The 17,048-nt window shown below is 34.8% G+C and overlaps 1 protein-coding gene across 3 annotated transcripts in view; it reads left to right on the top strand.

Moving 5' to 3' along the window:
• Positions 1-17,048, top strand: part of THEMIS (thymocyte selection associated) — a 173,900-nt gene that overhangs the window by 33,817 nt on the left and 123,035 nt on the right. For all 3 annotated transcript variants that reach the window (XM_067011289.1, XM_059083567.2, XM_067011290.1), the window contains exon 2: positions 1,274-1,432. In XM_067011289.1, the coding sequence (XP_066867390.1) occupies positions 1,274-1,432 (159 nt within the window). The remainder of the gene's footprint in view (positions 1-1,273; positions 1,433-17,048) is intronic.

The raw sequence follows: 17,048 nt of genomic DNA, 5'->3' as shown, positions 1-17,048 counted from the left end.
GGAGGAAAAAGAGTGAGATCAGGACATTTATGTTCTTGTGTTGCCTAGAACTGTCTGTGCCTGTGTGTAAATTGTCCCTTTGTTAAAATCTCCTTAAATTGTTTTGTGTGTGCCCCCTGTTCTCTGTAGAGACTATGATAAAACTACAGAGTTGTTTAAAGCTAGATTGAATGCTGGGCTTAATAACTTTTATGATAACCATTAATGCTATAAAAATGTTTCAGGTACTTGCTACATATCAGGCAAGATTCTATGAAGAGGTGTTTCAACAGAAGAATTCAGAAAACCAACCAACAAACCTAAAATCTTGTGCTCATATTATTTATATTTTAGTATGGTAAAGAAGGTATAAATCATATTGGAAGCAAGGAAAAATTGATATGTTTCAAACCCCACAGTTCTGCAATGTTTATTTACATCAACTTCTAGTTTACTGCTTTATTGTAAAGCGATAATATCCCAGAGATGTAGTTTTGGGGTTGTTTCCTTTTTACTGGGGCTAGATTACCCAGAACTTTTGCTTCTCCTCTTTCCTATTGCTAATCTTTCGTTTATTTAACTGCTCAGTGTTCCTCCATCAGGAGATATAAAAGGGAAATAAATGGATGAAAAATTTAGCTTTGACATCTATGATAAAAGGTTTGTTAGGAAGGAGACTGAAATCCTGAACTAAAATGAAGCTTTTCAGTTTATCTGGGCTTGTCTGCCACCTATTGCCATGAAGATGTTGAGAGTTGTTTGCAGCTTGTCAAAAACAAGAGATAAAATGAACAAAATGTTATATTCATGATGATGAAGAGAACTAGGTCTTATAAATAGATACAGTGCTCTTAATATGAAGCCCTGGTGTACAAATGCTCTGTCTTTGGATGTTAGATTGTATTACAACCTTGTTTGCAGTACTTACTCAGATCATTGTTGACTCATGTGAGTTTAATTCTATGACCTAGCCAAAGAAAGATCATAAATCCCAGCAGGGGAAGACATGGTTGTAGCTTGACCTTGGAAAGATGAGCTAAAGGTGCTGAGGACCATAAATTCAATTTACAGTAATAACAAAAATAAGATTGTTTACACTTTGCCCAGTGGATGAAGTGAAAATCTAATATTTTTCCTGGTACATGCTGTATATTTTGCCAAGCTTGATTAAATTCCTGTTTAGCAGGTATCTGAGAGGAACTGAATAAAAACACTTCATATGAGACTTTTGACTCCTACTTTGTTCTTCATTATTGAATTCTTTTTTAAAAAGCTGTTTTTCTTTTTTTTTCAGGTTCTATTTATGAAATGTTTGGAAATGAATGCTGTTTGTCAACAGGAGAAGTGATTAAAATTACTGGCCTCAAAATTAAGAAGATCATAGCTGAAATTTGTGAGCACATTGAAGGTTGTGAGTCTCCACAACCATTTGAACTGCCTATGAATTTTCCAGGTACAGTATTTTACAACCATTTCTCATTTGTAAAACTGTATTCTTAAATGTTATATACATCTCTACAACTGAACACAATGAAAAAGTGGTAGTTTTTGTTTTTTTTTCTCTAGGGCAGTGGGTGAAAAAATCGGGATTCTTATAGTTTAGTGATTTTAAGGGCTAATAGAAGGCAAATATTTTTGCCCCTTTTCAGTACACATTGTTTACTTAGGACTTAATATTTTCTGATAACAAATATTTAGTGAATTTAACTATATGTACCATTAGTTGTGCCAGATAGTGGGAATGAAGAAATTAAAGATACATTTTTATAAGTTATGTAGAACTAATTAATATCTCCTAAACATATTTACCATCTTTATTCCTAGCTCCCTGGATCACTGCTAAACTTCACTGTCTGGCCTTACTGACAAGTTTGGCTGCCCTTCTTTAACTAGTTAACCTTCAAAAATTAGGTTAGATATCAGGTCTCCTACAAAACTTTTGTTGACTCTATAATCTAATCTAGATATCTCTATGTTCCCATAGTATCTTGGGCACCATAGCATGCACCTTATTGGGTAGTAATTCATGATTTTCTTATTTGTCTTATTCTTTAGACAAGGGTTGGCAGACTTTTTCTGTAAAGGACCAGATAGTAAATATTTTAGACTTTGCCTGCCAAATGGTCTCCATAACAACTACTCCACTCTGATGTTGTAACATGAAAGAAGCCACAGATACTACATAAACCAATGAGCACAAGTGTGGTTCAATAAAAATTTATTTACAAAAGCAGGTGGCCAACAGAATTTGGCCTGTGAACTATAGTTTGCTGAACTCTGCTTGAGACTAAAACTCTTTGACAGATGAAATATGACATATGTGGCTTTATTTCTATGAACAAGCACATTTTCTGGCACGGGGAATGTGCTCAATAATTTCCTGTTGGTTGAATAATTGTTTATGAATGAATGATTAGTGAAAGAGGACAATCTAGTAAGCTGTTACAACGTAATGTAGTTTATGGTATAACTGAAATATGCATGGGTTCTGTGAGAGTCTTGATAAGATGGATCTAACTCCAGTTGCTTATGCTTCAGAACATGAATTTCGGAATCATTATATTTGAATTCCAACTCTGTCACTTCTTAGTTAGGTAACCTTGCCAAATTATTTACCCTCTTCTCATGTAAAATGGGAATAATAATACTATCTCTTAGTGTTGTTGGGAGGATTAAATATTGAAATATATTTAGATTGGTTAGAGTGATACTTGTCATATAACAAGGGCTATAAAAAAGTGTCAGCTTATATTACCATTGTTAACATTATTATCATCATTGGTGGAGTCAGGGAAAGCTTTTCAGAGAATGTTATTCTTGAGCTGAGGTTTGGAAAATTAAAATAAATTAACTGTATGAGGAGAGAATTATTCCAAGTGCTCCAATATTTTATCCCTTTCAATTGAAATCTTATTCCTTGTTTAATTCTAATTACTTCTCATTACCCCATCCTATATAGCAATAGACTCCCAGTTAGATTTTAAACTCAAAGAATCCAATATGTTTTTAAACCATCCTTCCTTATTTGTGAATTTTCCATTTCTTGGGGGGTAATGATTTCTAATTTTATTTTATTGTGGTCAGAAGACATACTTTGTCTTTTGAGACTGGTTTTATGGCTTACCATGTGGCCTATCCTGGAGAATGCTCTGTGTTCACTTGAGAAGAATATATATTGTGCTGTTGTAGCATAGAGTGTTCTACAGATGTCTGTTGGTTTATAGGATTGTTCAAGTATTCTATGTCCTTGTGGATCTTTTGTCTAGTTCTATCCCTTTTAGAAAGTGGAGTATTGAGGTTTCCAACTGTTATTGTTGAATTGTCTGTTTTTCTTTTCAATTCTGTCAGCTCTAGCTTCATGTATTTGGGGACTCTGATGTAAGGTTTATATGTGTTTATAATTGTTACCTTTTTTTGCTGGAGTTTCCCTTTTATCATTATATAACATTCTAAACAATTTTTGTTTTAAAATCTATTTTTTTCTAATATTACTGTTGTCAGTCCAGTTCTCTTTTGGTTACTATGTTCATGGTCTACCTTCTTCTATTCTTTTACTTTCAAATAACTTGTGTCTTTGAATCTGAAGTATGAATCTACAAGTAAGTCTCTTGTAGATAGTATATAGTTGGATGGGCTTTTTTTATAATCCATTCTGCCAACCTCTGCCTTTAAATTATTTAATCCATTTATATTTAGTGTAATTATTGATAGTGTAAGATTTACATCTTCCATTTTGCTATTTGTTTTCCATATGTCTTAGGTCTTTTGTGTTTCTCTATTTGTCCATTTTTGCCTTCTTTTGTGTTAAATAGATATTTTCTAGTGTACAATTTTATTTCCCTTTTTTAAAAAAAATCTTAATTTTTTTAGAGTTGTTTTAGGTTCATTAGCAAATTTGAGCAGAAGGTACAGAGACTTCCCATATACTATACTACCTGTCTCAAATTTGCACAGCTTCCTCAATATCAAAATACCACTGTCTTTTCATGGTGTGTAACATATCTTTTTAGCACTGAATAATAGTTCATTGTCTGTATATACCACCGTTCATTTTGCTATTCATCTATTGAAGAACAACTTGGTTGCTTTCAAGTTTTGGCAATTATGAATAAAACTCATAAACATTCATGTGCAAGTTTTTGTGTAAATATTAATTTTCAGCTGACTTGGGTAAATACCAAGGAACATGATTGCTGGACGATATGGTAAGGATATGTTTAGTTTAAAGAAACTGCCAAACTGTCTTCCAAAATGGCTGCATCATTTTGCATTCCTACTAGCAATGAATGAGAATTGCTGGTGCTTTGCATCTTCATCAGCATTTTATGCTGTCAGTGTTTTGGATTTTGGCTCTTCTAATATGCATACCATTATGGTATCTTATTATTGTTTTAATTTTCAATTCCTTAATGACGTAATAATGTTGAATATATTTTCATATGCTTATTTGCCATGCCACGTTCTTTGGTGAGGCATCTGTTCAGGTCTTTTGCCCACTTTCTAATCAGGTTATTTGTTTTATTATTGTTGGCTTTTAAGAGATCTTTGTGTATTCTGGATACAAGCTCTTTATCAGATATGTCCTTTGCAAATATTTTGCAAATATTTTCTCTCAGACTGTGGCTTGTCTTCTCATTCTCTTGACAATATTATTCACTGAGCGATTTTTAAAAAATGAAGTCCAGCTTATCAATTATTTTTCTCATAGATTTTGCCTGTGGTGTCATGTCTAAAAATTCATCATCAAACCTAAGGTCATCTAGATTTTCTGCTACATTATCTTTTAAGAGTTTTATAGTTTTGCATTTTACACTTAGCTCTGTGATCTATTCTGAGTTGATTTGTGTGAAGGGTGTTAAGACCTGGGTCTAGATTCTTTTTTTTTTAACATGTGAATGGCCAATTGTTCTAGAACCATTTGTTGAAAATACAATTTTTGCTCCATTGTATTGCCTTTGCTCCTTTGTCAAAGATGAGTTGACTATATTTAGATGGGTTTATTTCTGGGCTCTCCATTCTGTTTCACTGATTTGTTTAGTCTTTCACCAGTACCACACTGTGTTGATTACTGCAGCTTTATAATAAGTCTTGTTAGTTCTCTGGCTTTGTTCTCCTTTAATGTTGCTATCCTAGGTTTCTTGCCACTCCATATAAACCACAGAATCAGTTTGTCAGTAACCATGGAATAACTTACTGGGATTTTGACTGGCATTGCATTAAAGCTATAGATGCAGCTGCAAAGAACTGACATCTAAACAATATTATATATTCCTATTCATGAAAATAGAATATATCTCCATTTATTTAGTTCTTTTATTTCTTTCATCAGAGTTTTGTAGTCTTCCTCATATAGATCTTGTACATATTTTGTGAGATTTATACTTATTTCATTGTTCTGGTGCTAATGTAAATGGTTTTGTGCCTTTAATTTCAAATTCCACTTCTTCATTGCTAGTATAAATAAAAGTGATTGACTTTTGTATATTAACATTGCATCTTGAAACCTTGCTATACTTATTAGCAATAAGTATACTTATTATACTTATTAGTTCTAGGAGTTTTTTATTGATCCTTTCAGATTATAATTGAATACATTGTTGATATTATTATGAGCAAACAAAATTTGTAAGATTAACTAAGAATAAGAAAATAAAATTTTTTACTTTATCCTCACTTGTTCCTTTTCTGCTGCTTTTCCATTATGTAATTCCAAGTTTCTGACATACAATTTTTCTTCTCTCTGAAGAACTTTTCTTAACGTTTCTTGCAGAGCAGGTCTATTGGAACAAATTCCCTCAGTCATTGTTTGTCTGAGAAAGTATTTAATTCTCCTTCACTTTTAAAGGATATTAGGATTAAGATTACTTGGTTGGTGGGTTTTTTTTCCCTCAACGCTTTAAATATTTCACCCTCCTTTCTTCTTGCTTGCATGGTTTCTGAGGAATAGTTAAATGCAATTCTTACCTCTGTTCTTCTACAAGTATGATAGGTAAGATTTTTTTCCTCTGACCTTTTTCAAGATTTTTTCATTATTTTTGATTTTCTACAGTTTGAATATGATGTTCTTATGAAGTTTTTAAAAAAAATCCTGTTTAGTGTTTTCTGAGCTTCCTGGATCTGTGGTTTGCTGTCTGACATTAATTTTGGGGAAATATCAATCATTATTTCCTCTGTTCTTTTTTTAAAATAAATAAATAAATAAATTTATTTATTTATTTATTTTATTTATGGCTGCGTTGGGTCTTCGTTGCTGTGTGCAGGCTTTCTCTAGTTGTGGAGAGCAGGGGCTACTCTTCATTGCGGTGCTGGCTTCTCATTGCGGTGGCTTCTCTTGTTGCAGAGCATGGACTCTAGGCACATGGGCTTCAGTAGTTGTGGCATGTGGGCTCGGTAGTTGTGGCTCGCGGGATCTAGAGCACAGGCTCAGTAGTTGTGGCGCACGGGCTTAGTTGCTTTGTGGCATGGGGAATCTTCCTGGACCAGGGCTCGAACCCATATCCCCTGCATTGGCAGGCAGATTAGTAGTGCCACCAGAGAAGCCCATTGCTTCTGTTCTTACTTCTCTTTCTTTTCCTTCTGATATTTCCATTATGCATATGTTACACCTTTTGTTGTTGTCATGCAGTACTTGGATATTCTGTTCTGTGTTTTTGTTTTATATTTTTTTCCTCACTGCTTTTCTGTTAGAGAAAGTTCTATTGATATATCCTCAGGCTCAGAGATTCTTTCCTCAGCTATGTCCAGTCTACTAATGAGCCCATCAAAGGCATTCTTCATTTCCATTACAGTGTTTTTGATCTCTAGCACTTCATTTTGATTTTCTCTTATGCTTCTGTCTCTTTGCTTACATTGCCCACCAGTTGTACTTTATCCACTAGAAACCTTAGTATATTAACCATAATTGTTTTAAATTCCTGGTCTGATTGCTCCAACATTGCTGCCATATCTGTGTCTGATGCTATGCTTGATTTGTCTCTTCAGTTGTCTTTTTTTGCTTTTTTTAGTATGCGTTGTACATTTTTTCATGATGGTTAGGCATCATGTACTGGTTAAAAGGAGCTGTTGTGAATAGGCCTTTAGTAGTGTGGCAGTAAGGTGTGGCAGGAGTGGAAACATTTTCTAGTCCTATGATTGCTATAGTATTTTTGTGAGCTTGTGCCTCTGAATTGTGAACTTCACGAATACTTCTCAGTCCCATTCTCTGCATCTTTAGGTGGGACGGGATGGCTGGAGTGGGTTGGAGTTGGGTATTTCCCTTCTCCCCTGTGGAAGACCAGAGCAGGCTAAAGCTGGGTATTTCCCTTTCCCCAAGTATAAAGGTGAGAGTGGGCTTTTGTTGCGTATTTTCCCTAAGTGGAAGGCTAGGGTGGGTGTTAGTTGTGTATTTTCATCCCTCTGGGTCAATGAGTCCTGATAAAACACCAGTAGTTTCTCGAGAGGGCAGGTCTTATTAAGAACAGAATGCTCTGGCCTATTTCGAAATGGTTTCTTTTGCCTTCCCCCCACCAGAAGCATGAGGGGATTTTTCTCTGATATTCACTGTGAGAGCCTGGTTAAATTTTTGGTGGTAAAACTTACAGAATTGTGGGCCCCCCTATGACTAAGTTATCCTGGAATTTTTTACTCTCAGACTTGTCCACTCCGAACCTCTAGCAATTCATCAATTACAGGTCAGATTTGTCTACCCTGGTATTGGTTTTTGTAGCAGTTTCTTCTGTGGTAAATTGAGATTCTCTGTACTTGCCTGTCTCTCCAGTTTTGGAGGCAGTAGTTTGTCCTGTGATCTCACTTCTCTGATATATCTAAGAACAGTTGTTGATTTTTCAATTTGTTCAGCTTTTCACTTTTTTTTAGGACAGAGTGACAACTTCCAAACTCCTTATATGCCATGCCAGAAACCAGAAATCCGGTGGTTTTTAAAAAAATACCCATATATATATTTAGTTATTTTATCAGTGGTAGCCTGGGGATTACAATTAACGTCCTAATTTATAACAATCTAGTTTGGATTAATGAATTTAATTTCAATAGCATATAAAATTTGGCTCCCATATAGCTCTGTTTCTTACCCCTTGGTTCAAATTTTTATTATTATAAAATTACATCTTTATACATTATGTGCCCATCAGCACAGATTTGTAACTATTTTTTATGCAACTGTTTTTAAAATAAGATATGAGAAAAAAATTGAAAACAAACATAACATTTAAATTTTCTTTTAATTTACTTTCAGAGTTATTTTTATTGATACTCTATTTCTTCACATGGAATAGAGTTACTAACTTGTGTCCTTTCATTTCAGCCTAAAGGACCCCCTATAGTGTTTCTTGTATGGCAGGTTTGGTAGTGATAAATTCTCTCAGTTTTTGTTTATCTGGAAATGTCTTAATTTCTCCTTTATTTTTAAAGGATTTTTCTTTCTGGACAGAGAATTTTTGGTTAATCGTCCTTTCTTTGAACCCTTTTAAGTATGTCATCCCAGTGATTTCTGTCCTCCATGGTTTCTAAGTAGAAATTAGCTTTTAATCTTATGAGAAACCCTTGTATATGATGAATCTTTTCTCCTCTTCTTTTTTCAAAATTCTCTAACTGTTGGTTTTCAACAGTTTAATCATGATGTGTCTAGCCATGGACCTCTGAGTTTATTCTACCAGGAGTATGTTGAGATTCTTAAATGTGTAGATTAATGTTTTTCATCAAATTTTGGAAGTTTTTGCCATTATTTCCTGAAATATTTTTTCTACACTTTTTTTTCTCTCTCCTCTCCTTCTGAGGCATTCATTATTCACATATTGATATGCTTAATGGTGGACTTCCCTGGTGGTGCAGTGTTTAAGACTCCACACTCCCAATGCAGGGGCCATGGGTTCGATCCCTGGTTAGGGAATTAAGACCCCACAAGCGGGGGGGCCTGGCCAATAAAAAGAAAAAAAAAAAAGAGGGTGTATTATATGCTTGATGGTGTCTCATAGGTCTTTGAGACTTTATTTCTCTTTATACTTTTCATTTCTTAGAATGGGTAATCTCAATTGACCTGTTTTCAAATTTGACTTATAGTCTCTATTTGCTAAGACTTAATAAAATATTAAGTATTTCCATACTTCTTTTCATTCGTAAACATAGTTTCTTTTAGTTCTTAAAACGTATTTAATATAGCTGTTTAAATTCTTTCTCCAGGAATTCTAGTGTCTGGGCTTCTCAGAAAGTTTCTATTGATTGATTTTTTTCCCCCTTGTTTATGGGCCAGACATTCTTGTTCCTTTGCCTGTCTCACAGTTTGTTGTTGAAAAATGGATATTTTCAACAATATAATGTGTCAGCTCTATAAGTTGCATTCTCCTTCCTCCTCAGGGCTTGTTTTTGCTGGTTGTTTAGTGACGTTTCTGAACTAAGTCTATAAAGTCTGCATTCTTAGTCATGTGTGGTCACTGAAGTCTCTGCTCAATTAGCTTGGTGGGCAATGAATGTCTGGACAGATATTTCCTTAAACACCTGGAGCCAAGAAGTCTCCAGTCTTTGTTAAGAGGTTCTGTGTTCATTTGGAGGCATGCTTTCAACACTCAACCAGGCAATTGAAAACTCTTGCTTAGCTTTTACTTCCTGTTCATGTAGTGCTTCAAAGTCAACCAGATTTGAGAGCTTACAGACTTCTCAGGTCTTTCTTGAGCATGCACACAGTTCTGGACATGTGCACAGTCATATACATGTATGTGGTCTTCTAGATTTCCAGGAATATGTTGGAACTTCTCAGTGTCCTTACGGGCATCTCATTCCTCAACTTTTCCTTTTTAGGCTTTTTGGTTAGCCCATTTTTTCCCCCCAACTGTTATACACCACTGCAGGCAGCCACAAAAATTAAATAATTGCCTCTCATTGTTTTTGACAAATGCTCTGAGGAAAAGCATTTTCCACTCACTGAGCTCAAAATAGATCAAATAGAGACAGCATTACAAATAGAATCTTCCAGGAAGTCACCAGACATATCAAATAATGACAATTTTCTGAGAATGATCTTTGAAGGAACTCCAGCTTCTTTCTCCTCCGTCTTGTGACAGCTAGGCTGCTGGCTTTGCCATGATTGCGGGCTGTTGGTTTTCAAGGCTACTGGAGTTGAAGGGGTTTGGAAGAATGGGAATACAAGCAAGTTAAAATGCCACAAGATTACCAAGATTCAGCCACTTTTTCGTTAATAAATGTTCTCCAGATTGCTGCAATTCTTTGGTTCATTTCCAGAGTTCTGAAAAAATTAATCCTGACGATTTTTTTTTTTTACCAGTTTCTCTACTGCTTTTTGGAGGAGACAATTTTCAAAGGTCCTTATTCCACCATTTCACTGACATCATCCACTGTTCTGTATTGAAGTAAAGTATATGAACATAGATCCTTAATTTCTCATTGGTAGTTCAAAAGTTTTGATGAAGATGACCATAACCTTGTCAAGGGTACCTAGGGTACCCTTTCTTTGCAAATAAAGATGCTCTATTGAAGAAAGATATCCAGCCTTCAACCAGTAAATATAGCTTTATAGATGCAGCTGGAGCAAATGAAAACTCAAGCAACAATTAAGAAAGAAAAGCTTTGTTAATTTGGCAAGGACTCTTTAAGGGAACAAACTGGAAGGTGATTTTTCACTAAAATGTGAGTGGGAAACTAAACTTGCAATATACATAACTAGTTGAATATCCTATATTAATGTTATGTTTCCATATATCTTTATTATGTCACCTCAAAAAGTGTTCAATATATTAAAAGAAATAAAAAGCAATCATTTCAGTTCTTTATGGAAATAAACATACTGCTTTAGAAGCATAATTTCTTATTTTAGAAGACAGCCCTCATAGCTAAGTCCTTTTATGAGCTAGGAAACATGCTATTCTTGCCAAACACGACAAAAATATATTCTGATATTTGGTAGTTGATTGCATTGTCCACGTAGATCAGTAAATCATGTAATGTTTGGGTTATAATGAAGTTCCAAATTTCTGGATTACTTCTTGGAAATATTTGTTCCTCCTATATAGTGTTATTAAGCATGAATAATAAGTGCTTTCTTTTTAGACATAAGAAATATCCTGAAAGAGTTTCATTACATTTTTTTCTGATGGACAGAGTTTATTTCTAAACAGCAAGTTTACATAATATCTCTAAACCGTATGTTCAAGGAAGGTTGTGGTTGCATCTATAAAACCACCATTAAAATTACAAGGCTATATTGAAGATATTTTTCTGTTTGAAATTTTAGATCATATTTTATGAATTTTATTATTGTGGAGGAATTTTGTTGCTGGAGGCAACAAAATGTGTAAGAAATGTGATAGTAGAGCTTATACATGGAGCATTCTCTACTACTCTACAGTCTATCCTGACCACATCACACTCTCAAATGAGAATCCTCTAAATACTTTTGCATATAAAACTGTTCTAAACACTTTTATGTATATATAGGTTACTAATTGAATTCACATTTTACATATGAGAAAACAGAGTTACAGAAAGGTCAAGTAACTTGCCCAAGATCACATAGTTAAGTAAGTGGTTATGTTAAATCTACACTAGCACTGTTGAATAGAAATATAATGTGTATTCATCCAACATTATTTATGTGGCTCTCCCAGGAAGCTTCACTTCTTCGACACATGGTCCACTCCTTAGGGTTTCCCCTGAGTGAGTGATCAGAGCAAGCCCAAGATGGAAACCATAGTCTTCTATAACCTAATCTCAGAAGTGAAATACCATCACTTCTGCTATATTCTTTTGATCAGACAGACACATGCTGGTGCAATCTGGGAGGGGATCGCACAAAGGTGTGGCAACCAGGTGGCAGGGACAGGAATCACTAGAGCCATCTTAGAGGCTACCTAGCACAGATATTTTTAAAAGTAAAAAAAAAAAAAAAGGTGAATTAATTTTAACAATGTATTTTAGTTAAAAATATGTATCTTAAATATTATCCTTTTAATATCTAATCAGTGGAAAAATTATTGAGATTTTTTACATCCTTTTCATGTTAAGTCTAAAACCCAGCATGTATTTTCCACTTACAGCACATATCAAGTCTGGCCATGCAACTTTCAAGTGGCCAAATTTCAAATGCTCAATACAGTGCGCCAACTGTGGTACTGTATTGGAGAGCACCAATACAGATCTAAACTGTTCCAGAGTCTGTGCTCTGAAGCACTTCTTGCTTCATCATAGAACAAGAGTGAGATGGTCTTTTTGTCAGCCAACATCAGTGTTATAATGGGGATCCACAAATCCCCTGGATATGTGACATCCTTTCTAACTTTCCTGTTGTATGCAGTAAGCATTGTAATGTTAAAAAATCTAAACTAATGCTACTCCTAAATAACATGACATAGGAATTTTTAAATGAATGTTAGAAAATTTATTAACTATAATATTTCCTTCATATGTTTTATGGATTTGAGTCATGCTTTAAAGACAAACTTTAGGCAGTGCTTCCTACATAAATTAATTTCTACCAGATAAATGGAAAAATGGATTTCATCTGTCAGGAGGTCGAGCCATCTTTAAGTAACCTCGCAGCTGCCAGGCCGACTTGCCACACTTCATAAATTAGATCAGTAATTAAACAATAAGCCCATATGAATGTAGTAGTTGATTCCTCATGGTACAGCAGACAGCATGAGCATCATGCTTTAGTGGTTTCCCTTGAGCCCCATCTCCTACAGGTGAGATAGAACAGGCCAGGTGGGTGCCCAACGCACAGTGGAGGAACACTGAGTTTAGGAAATCCTCAAAGTATAAGAGGCTGATGGCCAATCTGCCATTCTTTGCCCTTGAAGAAAACATGACTTTATTACCTTGGGATGTAAGAAAATCTCCTTGGAGGAGAGGAGGGAGACTTTAGTATCCTAGAATGCCTCTCAGGAAGGAGATACTCCCTATCATTTCCATACTGGTCAGGAAACAAATATTTTACCTCCAGTTTCTGAGGCATGTAGAAATGCTGTGGAGGATTATCTCTATATCCCTCTATATATATCTCTATATCCCTTCGCAGTAAGACTGTTTCCAAAATCATTTTAATTATAAATGTGAAAAATATAGGAATGTAGTAAGAATAACCAATGACAAAATTGGATTAATAATATAATTATTTCTTCAAGAAATTGATTAAGGTTAAATAATTAAAATTTATGAAACTTGCTCCTTTATGCATGGATACCAAAACACCTAATACATACATAATATATGTACAGTCATACATTAAATATATTTAATAATAATTCACTTAAAATTCAGAACAAATTTTCTCATTGTTTCATTTGGGAAACTATGTACTTAATCAATAGAAAACATGTAATATTACATTCAATGGTGATTTATTATATTTCATGTACCGTTGAAATGACTAAATCTTTCACATTTAGCCATTTTATGATTGTAGCTATTTTTGACTATTATATCAGTTTATAAAGGGACCTGATAGGAAAATTAAGTAAAAATATTTAAAATATGTTTGATAGCTTTATAGTAAATAACTTTTTGTCTTCTGTTTTTTAAATGACTTATGTTAAAAGAAGTAAGCTATAGGGCAGAATTTGTTCTTATTTTTCCATCTGGATGTTATGATGACACATGATTCAGAAAAGCCCTAAATCTTAGGGCTCCCTGCTTTTTGGACAATTTTCTATTCAAGGAATCATGGACCATTCTTCCAGGTTTTCTTGGTCAACCTCTCTTAAGGCATCTCTTCCCCACTGTGCTCACTTAAGCAAAATAGATTCATCTATGCTTATTATACAGAATATTTTCCTAGACAAAAAGGGGTATTCTGCATATACGATGCAAGAAAATGTGAAGTAATCTAAATGCACAAAAAATTCAGACTTTTACACTAATTTTTAGTTCCATTTTGTTTTGGCTTATGTTTTCTTCTCTTCAGTACATGATCAGATTTCTTTTCTAAGTCTTTGGTCTTCTGATAAGTAAAATATATATTATCTGGAGCACAAATGGACTGCAGTTCTAGGTCAAAATGTTCTTTTCACCCACCCATGTACATTTGAGAATCAGAACGGAATTCTGTCAGAAATATCATTTTAAAATAGACTTTTCTGCAACTGGCACTGTTTAGTTCTCATAGTATTAATATTTTGTGCACATCTTCTAAAAATCTATCTCATCACTTTTTGCTCTTACCGTCCCCTTCTCTTTCATGCACAATTCCTTCAAAGCTCTTTATGGTGTTGCCTCAACAGTATCACCATGGAGGAACTCTCATGAGAGGAACCAGACTGTCCAAACATATTGTCTACTCAGGTCTTCATTTCCTGAAGTGGACATTGGCAAAACACATTACTGTATTTATACATAATTACATATCAGAGATTTAGAGGTTCTGTCATTGGAACAAAATAATTTTTTCAGTAGACTTTATTTTTCAGAGCAATTTTAGGCTTTCACAACAAAATTGGCATAAAGTTCAGGGATTTCCCATGATTTCCCATATACCTCTACATATGCATAGTCTCCTCCATTGTTAACATCCCCTACCAGAGTGGTACTCTTGTTACAACTGATGAATTTACCTTGACACCTCATAATCATTCAAGTTCATGGTTTACATTGTAGTTTACTCTTGTTGTTGTATGTTCTATGGGTTTAGACAAATGACATGTATCCACCATTATGGCATCATACAGAGTATTTTCACTGCCCTAACAATCCTATGTGTTCAGTCTGTTCATCCTCTCTCCCTCACAACCCCTGGCAACCACTGATCTTTTTACTGTTTTTGTAGTTTTGCCTTTTCCAAACTGTCATACAGTTGGAATCATAGACTATGTAGTCTTTTCAGATTGGCTTCTTTCGCTTAGTAATATGCATTTACAGTTCTCCTATGTCTTTTCATGGCTTTCTAGCTCAGTTCTCTTTAGCACTGAATAAAATTCCATTGTCTGGATGTACCACAGTTTATTTACCCATTCACCTACTGAACGACGTCTTAGTTGCTTCTGAGTTTTGGCAACTATAAATAAAGCTGTTATAAACGTCCATGTGTAGATTTTTGTATGGACATAAGGAACACAACTTTTTGAAGTTATAAAATGTATTGATTTTTCCCAAATTTACCAATGCCTCATCTATCTTGTAGAAAATTAGAAAAGGGAAGAAAATGCAGGGGTGAGAGAGTAGCTCCCTATAATCTCATCACCAGAGCTATTTAGCATTAATATTTAGTTTCCTTCTGTTGTTTTCCAGTAGTACACCTACACACATACAGACATGTTTTAATATAAGAGAAGTAAGCCTATTTCTGAGGACTTGCGTATGTCATTAAATATTCTTCAAAACATAATTTTTATTTTCTGTATAATAGTCCATCATATGCTTATACCATAATAAATAAATCCATTCTAAACATGATCATTTATGCAATTTATGCTATAATGAACAGCCTTTTAACTGAAGTTTTGCCTGCATTTCTGATTATTATGATAATTTCATATACATAAAATTATGACTTCCAAAGTAAAAATGTTTTTAAAGCTTTTGATGCATATTACCAAATCACATTCAATAAAGATTCTGCCAATTTACATCCCACTAGGAACTAATGACAGGGCCCATCTACCTGCTTTTTTCAAGCTATTACTTAACTGTCCATCCTTCCTCACTCCCATTTTCTAAATTAACAGCTTTATTGAGCTATAATTTACATAGCATAAAATTCAGCTGTTTTAAGTATACAGTTTAATGGTTTTTATCTGTCTCAGGTTTTTTTTTGTTTTTTTTTAACAACATGAGTTTAAATCAATGAAAAGAGGTAATTGTTAAGTGCTTACTACAAACTTTGGGCTGTAGAGGGTACTCAGTGATTGTTAAATATCTTTAAAAAACTTTAGAGAGGTTTCTTTGTTTCATGAGACCCAGCATGCTTAGGCCTCTAATGTTCTCATTTCAGCTCTATCTTCCTTATTATGAAAGTAAGTTCTTCTGGCATTTGGGGGCAGCTGATCTATTATGCTTAGTTTTTGATGATGGGGTAAATTTTCATCTTTTTCTAACATATTCTGTGTCTTTTTGCAATACTTTACTGGGAAGTTAGAGACTGTCACGTCTAGGCTGCTAGACAGTTGACGTTTAAATCCCTCTTGATCAGATATTAACCATATGAAGCTCCAGTTTGTTTATCTGTAGTGTCTAAAGTGATCAATAACAGCAAGTCCAGTCTCTCCGATATTTCCTGCAAGCTATAGTTGGGGGCCTATCTCTGAATAGTCTGAACTTGTTCCAAAGGCGTTACCTGCGCTGGATCTCCCAATGCTCCAACAAGACATCTCAGAAACTGCTCGTTGGGCTTCCCTGGTGGCGCAGTGGTTGAGAGTCCGCCTGCCGATGCAGGGGACACGGGTTCGTGCCCCGTGTCGAACGGGTATGTGGGAGGATCCCACATGCCACGGAGCAGCTGGGCCCGTGAGCCGTGGCCGCTGAGCCTGCGTGTCCGGATCCTGTGCCCCGCAACTGGGAGAGGCCACAACAGTGAGAGGCCCGCGTACCGTAAAAACAAAACAAAACAAAAAACCGCTCCTGAGCTCTTGCTGACTAAATACGCAGTCAGATCTTCTGTATGAGGTCCAGCAAACTGTTTTCTAGAGCCAATCCAGTGGAAATGATGGTGGGCTTGCCAGTTGAAGAGTTATTGCCAATTTCAGGTGGGATTTTCAAATTTATGTTATTCGAGTTAGCTTTTTGGTTGCCTAGTAATATGGGATCAAAAGGACGTGCTTAGGAAGAAAATGTTCCTTTATATATGCTGGCGAATTTAGGGAAAAAAAAGTTTGGTTTTCTTTATTGTGCAAATCAAAATCTATTTAAATCTTAAGCTCTGAAATCCATTTAAAACTTATGGTTACGTTGGAAAATTACCTCTCTTCCTAATTTGAATTTAATGTAAACTGATTTTTAATTGTTTTGCATAACCATGGGTAACAGATTTTTTTTGAACACTGCATGGTAAAAATCAGCAAATATGTCAGACAAAGCACAACATTAAAGGAAACAGCACAGCATATGTTGACAGTTATAGAAGAATTGCTGCT

Source organism: Kogia breviceps, chromosome 13, assembly GCF_026419965.1.
Source record: "Kogia breviceps isolate mKogBre1 chromosome 13, mKogBre1 haplotype 1, whole genome shotgun sequence".
Lineage (NCBI taxonomy): Eukaryota > Metazoa > Chordata > Mammalia > Artiodactyla > Physeteridae > Kogia > Kogia breviceps.
This window is presented reverse-complemented; position numbering and strand designations above follow the sequence as displayed.